General features: G+C 45.1%; 1 protein-coding gene across 1 annotated transcript in view; it reads left to right on the top strand.

Annotated features, from left to right (window-relative positions):
- The window catches only part of nol10 (nucleolar protein 10), a 15421-nt gene extending 11445 nt beyond the window's left edge, over positions 1-3976 (top strand). Inside the window, exons 16-21 of the mRNA XM_084013362.1 lie at positions 21-119; positions 554-646; positions 1471-1647; positions 2128-2444; positions 2672-2774; positions 3417-3976. Coding sequence (XP_083869488.1) covers positions 21-119; positions 554-646; positions 1471-1647; positions 2128-2444; positions 2672-2774; positions 3417-3587 — 960 coding nt within the window. The 3' untranslated portion in view covers positions 3588-3976. The remainder of the gene's footprint in view (positions 1-20; positions 120-553; positions 647-1470; positions 1648-2127; positions 2445-2671; positions 2775-3416) is intronic.
- Positions 3977-15699: the final 11723 nt, after the last annotated feature.

Here is a 15699-nt window from a genome sequence, read left to right as displayed (position 1 = left end):
GCTGTCTGGTTCGGCCGCAGGTCAAAAGCTTGGCCAACCCTTTCGCATACGACGAGTATCGCAAGGATAAGATCCGCCAGAAGATCGAGGAGTCCAGGACCCAGAGAGTGCAGGTTAAGGTGAGCAGGAAAAATCATACAAATCACAATACTTCAACGAAACGTTTCTCTAAAACTTGTGAATTTCTGCGTGTGTCAGCTGTTTGGATCACAAAGCATACTGTAAGGATGTCACACACCAAACAGTCTGTAACGGAAATATATGGTGTGAATACGTGAACAGTTACACCCCCAATCTTTAACATCCATTCCCCACGTTGACGAAGCATTTCCCTCTGGCATGTTTAAAAGAAATAACCTGCAGCTTCGTAGTTCTTTGCTGTCTGTGAAATAATGAAGAAGCTAATTGTAACTGTGTGTGTGTGTGTGTGTGTGTGTGTGTGTGTGTGTGTGTGTGTGTGTGTGTGTGTGTGTGTGTGTGTGTGTCTGTGTGTCTGTGTGTCTGTGTGTGTGTGTGTGTGTGTGTGTGTGTGTGTGTGTGTGTGTCGAGACAGAAGCTGCCCAAGGTGAACAAGGAGCTGGCTCTCAAGCTGATGGCGGAGGGAGACGACGAAGCAGAGCTGGCTTCTAGGAAAAAGAAGGGCAAGGTGGGAGAACATGGATTACAAAATCATGGGGGGGGGGGTACGTCTCCATGGAGACAGAGGGACGCTGAAAACCACGCCCACCGGAGGGGAGAGAACAATCGACACCACAACATGCTGTCAAGGAAACGCTGACAAAATGCCTGTAGCCAAAAACGTGGAGTTCAGGTTGTTAGACAAGCTTAGAACCAGAAAGGAGTTTGTTATCAGGGTGGGGCTGAGTTCCTGGTGGTCAGACTCATCTCCACCAGAGAGTAGCCCAATGAGGGTGGTGTCGTGGGTGGAGCATGACGGACTGGTGGCTAGCGGAGCTGTAATCCAAACTCCTGGCGTAGGTTCCTGCTGAGTCCAGGTGCTGCAGGATGAAGTGGAGGGCCATGTTAACGGAGCCAATGGCTGCAGGGCGTCCAGTGGATCTGAGGTGGTCTATAGTCGAGCATAACGGCCTACTCTACAGCTTATTTAACATAAGTGGCATATTGTCAAAATGCATGAACTTCCAGAAGTATAGTTAGTCTCAAACTGACATGTGGACATACCGATGCTGCTCATGTAACGTTTGGCACACTGAGTGTCAGGATCCTGCAGTTTTCCTGCTGATGCCTCACATCCTATTTCCTGTATCCTCCGTTTTTCCACTCGGCAGCTCGTTAAATTTAAATTCTGGTTCTTTAGCTTTTAGGCATCTTTCTGTTAGCTTGTTTTCCCCTCCAGTGGTGGTCTTATTTAGTTTATTTGAGCTTCTCAGGTCTCTGACTGTTAACTCTAAAGATACTGTCTTAAAACCCCATCATCTTAACCCCCTTCTCTCCCTTTCACACATAAAGGCCCTCCCCAGCGTCCTTGGTGACGACCGCTTCAAGGTCATGTTCGAAAACCCGGACTACCAGGTGGACCAGCAGAGCGAAGAGTTCCGCCTCCTCAACCCCATCGTCTCCAAGGTGGGACAGAAGAGGCAGAAGAAGCTGCGTCTACTGGCTCAGCAGGCTGCCGCCTCCCATCAGGTAACCAGAACCGTAATCAAGGAGCACGACCCCGCCCTGGACCTGCGTTAACGGAGCTTTTAAAAGCTGACTGAAGTTGGACATTAGAATACTGAACTCCCAAATGTGACTGTTGGCATCATATTCAAAAGTGCAATATTCCCTCACCTTCTGCTATATGTTTCCTCTGATCAGAGGAAGAACCCCCACGTGTATTCTGTACACTCACAGTAATCCGTCACATCTCCTGCACATATGGAGAGTGTAGTGTTACTGTCTCCATTTAGAAATGCATGCGTGAGAGTATCATCAGACTAGAAGTGTTCATTTCTGAGCTGCTTCCACATGAGAGGAACATGGGGAAGTATGAAGTGTGACATTGGTTTGCAGCGTTCTATTGATCACATATCTGCAAGGGAGCTGTTTTTAAATAGTATAATACGAGGCTTCACGCCGGTCCTCTGTATCATCAATAACTGGCTTTGAAACGTCTGCACCCAGGTGGACGAGGACGAGGAGGAGCCCGAGGGGCGAGCCAGCTCCGAGGAGGAGAGCTCCGACGACGACGACAAGAGCTGGGTGGAGGAGGTGAGGGAGCAGCGGCGGTTGCTCCGGGAGGAGGGCCGAGACCGCCGGAGGCAGCAGAGGAAAGAAGCCGACCGTAACACCGTCCTGCTGGAGAAGGAACAGAACGGAGGCGAGAAAACCTCAAACATGGCTGCCGGCAAGAGGACGAGTCAGCCGCAGTATTATCAGATCAAAGCCGGGGAGGAGTTCAGAAGCTTTAACGACATGGCCCGCAAGCAGAGACTGCAGAAGTATGTTTTTGGAAATGTTTTTAATGGAAGTGTTAGAGGAGGAGATTGCTTTAGGGTTTGCAGCTGTTTATGACGGGGAATAACCTGACTCCAGTTAGAAACTTTGCTGGTGCATGCTGTTTCTAAATAAATACGTTAACTTAACTCGGTAATTAACACAACATAAAAACAATCCTCTCTGACTGCACTGTTTAGTTTGTGTCTGAGGAAAGTGTGTGTTCTTCCAGGGCTTCTTTGGAGGACCGTCTGAAGTTGGAGGAGCACTCAGGAACCAGCAACATGGCCAACACTGCAGTGGGCAGCAAGCAGCTAACCTTCACCCTCAAAAAGGTAACGTGTTGCCATGGTGACCCCCTTCTCCACACTATGCTTTGTGACAAGTTGAAGTGAGTAATTGAGCAAATCAACGGGCATTTGGAGGGTTTTTATAATTTATTAACATTCACTTAATATGCTCACCTCAAATCATTGAATCGTGAAGCTAACTTTGTCAGCAGCTTCACACCAGGATCCACATGGATCCAGATCCAGTCAGGGTGCTGCTCTGTTTGTCAGATCCACCCGTCGCTCCTCCACAGTCCAAATATGGTCACTTCCTTCACTGGTTGCAAAAATTCCAAGCATGTTGAGGCCAAAATCCAAGATGGTGACGGCCAAAATGCCAAACTTTTAGGCTTCAAAACCGAAGTCCACAAACTAACGGGTGACGTCTCGGTGACTACGTCCACTTATATACAGACGATAAACACAATAAATGAGTAAATAATCCAGCATGTAATATAAGAAAGCTTGCTTTATATTGATATACAGAATGGTTGTGCATGTTTTTTCTTGTTGCTTGGTGACCTGGAAGTGAGTAATACTGCTTACCCCTCTAAAGACTCTATGATTGCCCCATAAGTTTACTGCGTGGTGCAGGTCGTACAAACACAGCAGGACATTATTGGTTTAATGCGTGTTTCTGCCTTCCAGTCGGAGCAGCAGAGGAAGCAGCAGCAGGCGGAGCGGGATCACCACGAGGAGAGGAAAAAGCTGAGGCGCTCGGCCGGACACCTGAGCAGCGGCCGCGGGAGAGGACGCGGCGGTGGCAGGGGAAGAGGGGGAGGAAGAGGAGGAGGAGGGAGAGGAAGAGGCCGGTACTGAGAAGGACAGCCGAGTCCTCATCCAGGACCTGACTAGAGGCGTTGCAACAAGGTTTTGTAGTGGCTTTCATAACGCATCTTCAGATTTTAAGCTTGAGAGACTCTTGAGATCCTGCACCAGTGACAAAGACTGACCCCCCCTCCCCTCGTTCCTGGGTGGTCTGTTCCATGTGGTTAGGAGCACAGTTTAAAAGATTACCTACATCGCCTCCCACATTCCTTATTATGGTTATGTCATTATCCAAGAACCATGACTACTTTTTTCAAAGGGTCAACCCAGGTGGAGTTAGGATATGAAGGGCTGAAAGGTAACTTCACATGACCTGCATTGTCTCAGTTTCTCCTCAGTGGAGCTATTTCAGTCAGCGGAGGAGGGGAATGTATGCTTGTATTTTTAATGATCTTTGTATTACTGGGTATTGTCAACCAATACTGGATTAACAACACTTGTACTGTGTATTATATTTGGTACAAAACTTGCTTGTCTAAATCGTTTTTATTGCCGAGGGCCAAACTGTGATAATACTTAATCAAACCGGAGCATGCTTCCTGTGCAGCTGTCCACTACTTCCATCAGCGTCAGGAGAAGTAAGAGGGAGGAGGAAATGTGAATGAGGAAAGTTTTTTTTTTTTTTTTCTTCTTCATCTTTTCCCCGCCAACAACTGCAGTTCTTGGAAAAAGAGGGCCTGCCTGGGTGTCCTCCCATCCCCCAGCATGCCGATGGTGTGAACCCCCGCCGCTCCAGCATTGGTCCGTTTCAAAGGGGAGGGAGGTGCATTACAGCCCTCAGCATGCCAACACCAGCCCCCAAGCTCATTTGAACTCATTCGATGTCACCATGTTTTTTCACCGGGGCCCATCTGTCAGGATTTGTGACGGCATGAACAACACCCCATTGAAGAGAAATCCAGTATATTTGCCTGTTGGACGATAAATGTCACCCTGCAAATTTAGCATCATTTCAACATTGTAGCCTGGAGGACTAACGGTTTAGAGTTACGTGAGAGGATTGATACCGCTCACATGTCTGTCTTGCAGCCGGCTAGCTTAGCTTAGCATAATGGCTGGAAATAGGCTAGCTCTGTCCCAAGTGTAAGGGTTGTCCTACAATTGGAAAATCAGAGTTCGATCCCCAGCTCCTCCAGTGTTCTTGGGCGAGATACTGAATCTCAAATATCCCCACGAAGGCTGTGCCATCGGCGTGTGAATGTTTGGCATATATCCTGATGGGCAGTTAAATGGATGATAAAGCAGGAAGCGAGGCCTTGCTACCGTTGCTACCAATGCTAGTTAGCTACGAGATGACTTCACACCCAAATCCACATGGATCCAGATCCAGTAAGGTTGCTGCTCTGCTGCTTGTCAGATCCACCCGTCGCTCCTCCACAGTCCAAATATGGTCACTTCCGTCACAGTCCAGGCTTTAAAACGGCAGTCCACAAACCAACGGGTGATGTCACCATGATTACTTCCACTTCTTGTATTCAGTTCATGTTCACACTCCACAAGCGTGATTTCCCGCTCACTGCCAGGTTTTGCCTCAGACAAAAGCTCCAAATCGGAGGTGAATCCCCGTTTGCTCGGATCTCAAAGTATGAACTGTTTAAAGACGTGAGCAGTGAGGCGTTGCATCACAGACACGTTCCAGATATCTAGCGTGCTAAATATCGGCAATAAAAAAGTAAAATCCTACTATTGACTGAAAAAGGTTATAGAGCGTCACGGTATAGTATGTTGAGAAAGTCATAAAAACCGTAGTATATCATGTTGACAAATGATTAATATATTACATCTAAAAAGGTTTAAAGAAATCATACTATATGTTGAAAAGTAATAAATGGTCATAATGTTGAAGAAAGTAATTGACATGTTGAGAACATGTTTTCCCGGAGGGGTGATGTGGCCGACTCTTGGCCTGTAACTACCTGGAGTCTCCAGTGGTCTGCTGTCATTTTTACACTTCGGATTTTATTCACATTCAGTCAAAAGATACTGAATGAAAATACAGAGTTTTCTGTTGTAAAACAATGAGTGGGCATGTGATCTAAAAGGGTTAAAAAGGTGTTTTTCATTTCAGCTCGACTTGAAAGCAGAAATCAATCGGTACAAAGTCCTTGAACAGGGAGCTTTTTATCCAGGTATTTGTTGAGATTACCATCAGTTTGATAGTGGTCAGCAAATAACCAAATAAACACGCTGTGACCGTGTGTCACCTATACTTCTTTACTCTGGGTTCCCTTTTTCACAATGCTTTGGCTTCACCATGACAACTGGCAACCAGGCCACAGGAAGTGGGTCAACCAAAGCCGACATAAACTTTCTCTGCCAAACCATTACTCAACCATTACGTCTGCCTGGAGTTTGAGATTTCTGGAGATTTTGGATTCTCGTGGAATTTAACAAGGTGAAACAAGTTTTTTCACCTGAAATGATTGAATGTATTTCTTATTCCAATTGATGCAAATCACAGCTTGATTGAGCAGGACAATCGCTCGGTGTAATCGTTTCAGTTTCAGTGATGAACACAAAAGAAACCAGGGCCCAGTTTTCAGAAGTAATCCGATTGGATTTCGGATTTGAGATTGGATTAAATCTTGAAAATGGGTTTTTCAAAAGTAAAATCGTATTCGATCACGTTATCCAATCTTGTTTTTGATCTGGATCAAACCTTCAGTCTGTGTTTTTCAAAACATTTTCATATGATTTCATCCCAAAACTCAGGATTAACCTGATCCAAGCAGAAGGATGGATTTCAGGAACAGATTGTAATAAAACTTTTAAATGGGTCAAAAAATACTTGTATCATGTAGTATATAAACATTTGGGATGTTTTTGTACAAGATTTGTTCAACTGCGTTGAAGGCACAGTGATATAAAATAAATACAGAACACATTATTAGGCAACATTTCAATACAGTAAGGTAAAATAAAAACATATAGGCCTACATTTTTGAGCAATTGCAGAACAAGAAATAGCTATTGTGTATTTCCTATTGTCTGTTTTGTTGTTGTACTGGATATTTAGTATTATTTAATTTTCTGATTTAAAACATTGAAAATATCGACAACTTGATTTGTTTTTATGTTTGTTGTTCAGATAAGGAGTCAGACTGTAAAAATGTAAGGGAATAATTGTATTGTTCTGAGTTGATCTGACTCTTTAAATAAAACACTTCAAGTGACCCCGCGCTGCTGCTGTTGTTGTTGTTTACATAGCTAGCAGGTTCCATCTGTAGTCCAATTCAGAGCACCTGTTATCCAGATTCGGTAATCTTGAATTGTTTGAATCTGGATCAGCTTGATCCAATCTAATGTTGCTTTGAAAAAACTGCACAAAATGAATACCTATTATTAGGTATTAACTACCTATTATTACCTGGTCCTGGATCGCAAAAATTTGGATTTCCAAATCTGGATAATTCGGATCCAGATTAAACTCTTTGAAAACCCGGGCCCAGGGATACGACCGTATCGGTTCCATCATGGTAGTGTTCCCTGTTTCCTCAGAAGCGGGGCTTAGTGAGGCCCACCACTCAGGATAACCCACAGAACGTCATCAGGACGACGTCTGAGGTATTGGGCCCTAGTTTCGTAGACCAGGCGCAGTCAGCTTTCAGCGCACCTGCGCCGCGCCGACGGGGTGTGTCCGCCTGGACTTTGCAAGGCTCGCGCAGGCTCGCCCACCGGCGCAAGTGGGAAAGAGGGAGGAGAAGAAGGCGTGAGTGGGAGACGAGGAGGAGACGAGGCGTGGACTGGGATTAATACAACCGATTCTACGGTGGCCCAGAGGTGTCAGGCCAAATACAAAAGCCGCAACACAAATACAAAAGCCACAACACAAATACAAAAGCCACAACGGAAGTGACCTAAAACACGGATAAACTCAACTTCCCAAAATGCATTGCGGCTCGTTGTTTAAAAGTTTTGGATAATGGCGGACGATTGCGGTGATTCTGGCGACAGTCAGCAACAAACCGCGTACACATGTAAGTATACTGTAACATGATTTTATGTTTCCAGCTGACTTTTAAATCGTATTGATAATGAACGTTACTTTATTGTTGTTGGCATTGTACGTTAACGTTACGAATCGAAGGTCCTGCCAGCCGGCTAGCCTACAGACGGTAATTTACCATAGAGGTTAGTGAGCTTAAGCGAAGCAGCAAATGTGCCGTTTTTACCGACGTTAACGAAAAAATTAGTGCTTATGTTAAACCGTGGTTATATATTTACTAACGGTGGTAAATAACGCGGTGCACCGTTGTCCGTTAAAGGGAGGGATGCACACACCGAGCGCCTCATCCGGTGGAGGGAACGATGAGGAGACGTTCACCGGCAGGAGGAATGCTGCTCTGAGAGGCTTCACTTAAGAAAATGTGGTGTTAAATGTTATAATTCTCATATGCAGGGCTTAAGTACTACTGGTGCATATTTAGCTACTCAATGATATAAGGTTGAACACCAGCGTATATAGACGGGAGATGTACTGCTCTCCTGAGATGTCTACCTGAAACGTTCTGTTGAACAGCAAGAAATCATCAATGAACTGTAACACTTTTCTATGTACTGTTCTTCATATAGGATGTTTCTTAAAGAACATTAGATGGAGGGAAGGTGGAGCTGGATGAGCTAAGAAGAAGTGGGAGACCCTCAAGCAGAAATGCAAGGTGAGTTGTAATCAGTTTAAAGTATTGAACTCTACATGCTTGATGTGAAGCATAAAATAAACCAGATGAAGTTGTCTTTCTTATTAATAATCAGGCAAAGTCAGTGCTGGGTAATATCTACAATGTGTTAAAACATCAGAGTCCATTAAGTTGATCCCATGTGGAACAGTATTACAGTACATATTCTAATATATGACTAGTGGTGAATAGCTGAATCATGATTATGAGAAGTGTTTGTATGTATGTATATGTTGTTTGTATGAACTGACGGTGTCAGCACTGAGGGAGGAGGGGTCACTGCTGCACACTGGAAGTGTTTGTTGTCATGGATGAGGTGATGGAGCAAAGACCTGCTATTACCCCACTACACCCCATCTCCTCAGCCATGATGCCAACCACTGCAGCAGGGTCTCTCCTCCAGAGCAGGAGGGAAATAGACCTGCAGGCCGAAAACATGAGTCAACAATCATATATATATATATATTCAGATATTTATTATTTAGATTTGTACACAACCTAATAATCGTAAAACATTTAACAGGAAACATTTGTCTGTAAGAACTTCTACTGTGTGGTATTACTTATAAACTGCACCACTGATAAACAAAAATAAAACCCCAACAATAATCATGTTCCTGCAACACAGGGATCTGGACATTTGGAGCAGATACTGCAACTGCGAGCCTCTGAGGATGTCCAAGGACTGCTGGAGAATCTGATGATGTCCCAGACCTGCTGGAGACTCTGAGGATGTCCCAAGACTGCTGGAGACTCTGAGGATGTCCCAGGACTGCTGGAGACTCTGAGGATGTCCCAAGACTGCTGGAGACCCTGAGGATGTCCCAGGACTGCTGGAGAATCTGAGGATGTCCCAGACCTGCTGGAGACTCTGAGGATGTCCCAGGACTGCTGGAGAATCTGAGGATGTCCCAGGACTGCTGGAGACTCTGAGGATGTCCCAGGACTGCTGGAGAATCTGAGGATGTCCCAGGACTGCTGGAGAATCTGAGGATGTCCCAGGACTGCTGGAGTCTCTGAGGATGTCCCAGGACTGCTGGAGCCTCTGAGGATGTCCCAGGACTGCTGGAGCCTCTGAGGATGTCCCAGGGCTGCTGGAGACTCTGAGGATGTCCAAGGACTGCTGGAGAATCTGAGGATGTCCCAGGACTGCTGGAGAATCTGAGGATGTCCCAGGACTGCTGGAGACTGAGGATGTACCAGGACTGCTGGAGACTCTGAGGATGTACCAGGACTGCTGAAGTGGCTTGTTGGCTTTGTTGCAGTCACCCCCATCAAATATCGACATGGAACCCATCTGTTTTTTTTTTTCCTTCAAGTTTTATTGATCACATGTTTTGTAAAAAACAGCATTCTTTACATACAGTGAAATTAAAAGGGGTAAAGCAATCTGTCTGTCACTGCAAAAAAAAAAAAAAAACTAAGAATTTTATAAATAGTAATGTATTTAAAAAAACAGGCATCTACCTAAGGTGATGCTAGAGAAATAGTTGATAAAAAAAGTATACCGTAGTATAAAAAAATGACTTAAAAGTGCAGGTGTTTTTTTTTTTGTGTGTGTGTTTTTTTTAAGTGCATAAAGTTGCAATTAAAGTCCATCATGGTTGAGAAGTCTGATGCCTGCAGGAAAAAGCTCTTCCTCAGTGTCTGTCCTGGCCTTTATGCAGCGTTGGCGTCTGCCCGACTGCAGCAGGGTAAAGAGGCCAGCATTTGGGTGAGAGGCGTCAGGCCCGATTTTCCTGGCTCTCAGCCTCACCCTCTTGCTGTACATTTCCTCCAGCGTGGTGAGGGATGCCTTGATACCCTCTGCAATGCAGCTCGGTCCCGTGCAGTGCAGCTTCCGTAGCAGGCTGAGGTACAACCTGTGAGGATGCTCTCAATGGCTGCGGAGTAGAAGGTCCTCAGGATGGAGGGGGAGACCTTAAACTTCCTCAGCCACTGTCAGATGTCAGATGTGACGGGACAATCTATATAGATATAAATTCACGTGTTGATTCAATTAGTTGCATTAAATAGTGTTTGTTGTGATTATTTATTGCATTTAAATGTGCCTGGAACTGTGGAAACCTGCCTGTGAGGTCTCGGTGACGTGTGCGCACTGCGCGCCGGTCCGCCAAACTTCCACTCCGCCAGCTGTGATTCGCCTTGAATCAATGGACTTTATTTACGCCTTGCGCCGAAAGTAGACCAGGTTGGAGCTGGCGAGCTTTCAGCGCAGTCTCAGCGAGGCTTTTTGCCACGAAACTTCCGCTACGCCAAGCTGAATCTGTGACGCCTCCCCCTGCTGCGCCGCCACACCCATCTTGGCGCAGGCGATCCACCAAACTGCCAAACTGACGGTGCGCAAGGCTGCGCGGGTCGAAACTTGCACTGCGCCGGCTGCGCCACCCTGCGCCGCCCTGCGCTGGTCTACGAAACTAGGGCCCATTGAATCTATTCACACACTTCCTTCAGAGGACCGGCCTTCACCGTCGACGCCGGCCGGGTCCTTTGAAGGCCAGACTGAGCTCAGACATGATATTTCTGCTCTTTATTTTCTATCATGATGGATGTTATCGTAACTAAAGTTGCACACAGACATACAAAGACGTCGGCTCTTTTTAGCAAAAGTGTCTCTTTTTAGCAAATCAGTCTCATTGGCATGTTGATGAAGATCTCATCGGGATAGGTTGGGCCGCGGAGGATCCATCAGTTGAATCCTCTGAATCCGGCCTCGCCCTTAATTATGCTTTTCTAGCAGAATGTAAACACGTTTATTAGCATTATAAATATGAGCATGCTAATATGCTGACATTAGCATGAAGCTCAAAGCACAGGTGTACCTACAAATCATTTAATTGATCTAATTTCATTCAACTTTGCCTCTGGGATCTTCTAGATGATGAGTATGAGGGGTACTACAATACACTTGCCCGTTCTGGGGGCGTCACCGTGGACTGAAGGTCCAACACGTGTGCCATCCAATCACAATGTCCACGTTGAATTCCCACTGAGGACTTTAGCTGCGTGTTGCTGCTCTCTCCATGTTGCCTTTCTCTGTCAAATTAAAGGCAAAACCTTCCGAGGAAACCACAGCCTATCAGTGGAGAAACATTGTGGTGACTTTAATCTGAGGCACAAGCAATGCTTTGCTCTTTTCTTTCGTCCTAAATTCTCAGAGCAAACATGGTTGTGAACGGTAGAACCACGCCATCCTCCCTTCTCTTCGCTCTCTTTTCCCCCCAGAAGGATCAAAGCAGTGAAATGTGCTGACGCAGCAGTGCTACAGGCCAACCCCAGAAAGCACAAAAGATGTTCCAGTGAAAATATCATCGCCATGGTCTCCACAGTGAACCAACTCTGGGCAACTCAACCTTGAAAGAAGAAGAAGTGATGAGTCAGCAGGGAGCCAGATTAAACAACTCTCCTCTCATCACTCCAGGAACAGAGCTGACAAGTGGGCAGCCTGCATGGTCAAAAATGTCTTTATAACAACTGGGGCTGGCCAATGCATCGCCATTATATGGATATTGTGATATCGTAATATGGTGTTTTCCTGGTTTCAAAGGCTGCATCGTTGTAATGTGATGCCATTCTGTGACTCTTACAGCTGCTCTATTATCTATCTATAAGATCCTAAAATCAACCCTACAATGTTGTTATTGGGATATTTCATTTTCTCCATATCCCCTATAGCCCTAGGGACTACTTTTTAAATATGATATAGACTGTAATGGGCTTTGATGCAGATCACTGGATGAGCAAAGTAGAATTAAGGCATAGAATTGAAAAGGTTTCACACTGAGATGCTCCTGTTCATGTTCCCGTTCTTACTCAAAACAATGAAAGCCTTTCTCTTGAAAATCGGACGTTCTATGTAATAGGTTGTTTCGTTTCCGAGTGCACCCATTGCAAATAACTCCTGACAGAAACTCTGAGAAACCGCCACTCTTTCCCCCTGCAATGTGGAAGATGTGCCCCAGAAGTGTCTTCAGCAGCTCTGCAGAGGGACACCAGCATAGTGTCCCCTCTGTCCCACAGTGGTGTGCATAGACAATCTGAAGACGCACAACGATCCAACACCCGTTGCAGCTGCACCGTATCTCAACATTGTCACGGTGACATTTTTAAAAGGAGAAGGGTCACCCCAAGGCTGTTTCCATAAGTGAAACAGAATGAGTGTGTCCGCCCCGGGATTCAGATCCGCTCCAACATTTAACGGGCTCTTCCTTGGCTCGTGCTACATCCTTCCAACAAGTTCCATGAAATCAGGCCAATATTTGTTTTTATGTGATCCTGCTGAACGGACAAACAAACCAATCAAGTCAACCGGAAACAAAGTAGATCACACATTATATTATTATTATTCTTTTCTTTTCAAGGAAGTCGTGAGCAGGCAAGTGCAAAGTTAGTTATACCGTTATATATTCATGTTCATTCAGAAAACATAAAGAACATAAAAGAAAACATGTATATAAGCCTTCCTCACCAGAACAACGGCTACATTTGTGACTTAAATCTCAGAGGATTTTACATATTTTTCTTACAACTTTATGACTTTTATCATACAACGTAAACATCTGCATGCACAGACCCAATGTCATGGTGGCGCTTAAGGGAAAAGTCACGGGATAACCTCAGTTGTTGGGGTTCATCCTCTGGGAGAATGAATGCCTGAGCCAACTTTTGTGTCAATCCATTCAGCAGATGTTCCATTCAGCAGACATTCCACTGAAAACCACAATAAAACAACAGCGAGGTCGAGCTTGTTTTCCAGTGTTGCTAATCATAACAGCTCGGGTGTTGTGTTTCTTTTTCGTCTCGCAGCTCAGTGGCACATGATGACATTAGTATTAACGCCCTGGCAACAACGCACAGTTCCTATTAAGGTAGCTCCTGCAGGTAGTCTCTGGAGCCCTGGGCCTGATCATGAGTCCACAAAGTCACAGCGGGGACAGAATCATTCTGTCACACAACGCTGTGCTCTGAAACCCGCCGTTTGGCTTTTCATTGCACCCAAGGTTCACTTTCAGCAACACACGACCCCTCCGACATGAAAACGCCTTCCAGGTTCTTTTGGCCAACGTGAGCAGACACAGGATTGGGATCTTTATACTCCATCAGGGTTTCTCCATTCCCCCATCGACGTAGTGAGGAAAGGTTGGCGAAAGCAAGGCCTTGGGGAGGTCTGATGGTGTGACGTCCCTTTGGCCATGCTGACCCTTGCGGATGTGTAAATCAAGCTTACTAATTGGATGTCATGTGGTTTGTTACACATTCTTGCCCGACGTCGCTTCTGAACCGCCACACTGTTGAGATGGAACAGAAGTCAGAGCACGTTTACCTTTTCATCCGGCTCCCTGCTTATTTGTTCAGATTGGGTTGGGTCACCAAACATCACAACCAGAATAACCGGAGCTAAAGATGCTCTGGGCTCCGTTTCTTTGGGACTTCTCAGAGTTCATTGAACTGGTCCCGGTCTGGCCCCTGTGGTTGGATCGCCACTGCAGGACAATAACTTAAGAAAAAACAACACATTCTTCATTGTGCAAATTAAAACCTGGAATAGTAAGCAATAAAAACCCAGCCTTCAATACAACACACTCTGGGGGTTTTTGTGCTCCAGCCTTTGCTGATGTAGACATACAGGTAAGTATTGCTGGTATTGCTGTGAAACTGAAGTTACTGACTCATTCCGCTCTCTGGAAAGCTCTTTTTTCTTTTTTACTACTGTAAGCTACATTTTAGCATTTAGAATGATCCTATAATTGCTGCTTGTGGCTGCAGTGACCGCTGTTCAAAAAAAAGACAGAGGGAAGGCACGACTTTTTCCTTTATTGCTTGGTGAACCGTTTATAAATTCCATCCCTTTAAAAAACCATTAAGATTCTGCAGTTTGTGTGTGTGGTCCAGAGAGTGAGGCCACGCATCTAAAGATAGACAACGTAGACGAGATGTCAAGAAGGCACGAGTTCAGTGACATCAGCCTGGAATGAACTGGATGAGCCCGGTCAGTCGGCAGACGCAGGCCAGACCAAACCTTCAATTTACTGTATTTTTCAAGGTATTGAGGTAACATGCCAGACATTACAGCATGACCTGAAGTAAAAGCCGTGAAAGCAGGAAAAAAGTCTTGGAGGCCCAGAAACGTATGTGGAGCCAGAGTGAGCCACACTTTTCTCCTACTCGTCTGCTTCCAGTCATCTGGACCTCGTCACGACGCTTAGTGTGTAAAAGTAAAAGTCACTCAATTGTCTGTGTATTTTATGAAAATGCAGATCTTAATATTTATCCCAACTCTTTCCCTAGAATGTCTTCTTCTTTCTCATTCTTATTTAATATGTTGCATCTCCACATGACAAAAATCAGGTTTGTACCTAAATTCAGAGATTGAAAAGTTTTTTTTCACATAACAGAAGTACAACCCGATATAAAGATAATAAAATAAATTATATTTACACTTCATAATGCTGAGTTTGTTTTATCTGTGTCCCGTTGAGCGCTGCAGGGATGACAGGTTCTTGTCAGCCAAGCACTGGTTCCCTGACAAAGAGCAAATGGGATTTCTCCGTTGAATTTTGAATTACTGCAATAAATGCGCTCTGTGGCTTTATTTACGCTCAGAAACATGATCTTCTCAAGTGAAAACCACTTGAATGATTTTTGTACAACGAGGCTGTAAAGGCGAACTAGTCGGCCGTCTCATTAAGCTGCTGTTTACCAGCCGCCTTTATTCATTTACTGACGTGTTTTATGTCTTTGAAACTAAACAAAACTGTGAAATGTCTCCAGCTTGTGTAAACCACAAACCTTTTGTCAGGCATCCAACCAAAAACACCTAAACAAACTGAGTCTGAGAGCAGGGAACCAGAAGTGGGTTTGGGTCTCATTCCTGAGCACATTTAAGAACAGCATGTATGATGGTGCTATATGATTTGAATCCATTGATAAAGTGTAGGACAGTTGGCTTGGTTTGCATTTTACAACGAGGCACTTCCTCTCCGTCGCTTGCTCCACTTCCTGTCGGTGGCTTTGCGGTGCAACGGTTGGAACTCTGCCCGGCTGTCTGGGTGGAGTCTGTGGCGTCATCACGGCTTTAAGTTGATTAGACTATCTGTGTGTCAACATGCTGAAGGGGGCTCGCCCCGCTGATGTCACAAGGGTAAAGAAACACAACAGATGCCATCTGCTTGGACTGACCTGGAGCCAGCAGGCTAACACCTCCGGCCTCATAAACCGCTTTCTGGAGCAGCCAGAAATGCTCAGGTATATTGAGGTCATGGATTTGGTCCGTTAACCTCTTATGGACGAGAGAAGCAAATTTACTATATATTGTGATTCACGATATTATCCCATTGTCATCAAAATATACTGGGATAACTTTACATTTAGCTAAGAAACTAATGTTATTAGTGCGTCTCAGATAAGACACACAACTGTTCTTAGTA

Source organism: Eutrigla gurnardus (assembly GCF_963514095.1).
Source record: "Eutrigla gurnardus genome assembly, chromosome: 7".
NCBI classification, from domain to species: Eukaryota; Metazoa; Chordata; class Actinopteri; order Perciformes; family Triglidae; genus Eutrigla; species Eutrigla gurnardus.
The sequence above is the reverse complement of the archived record's forward strand: the minus strand, read 5'-3'. Positions and strand labels throughout refer to the sequence as shown.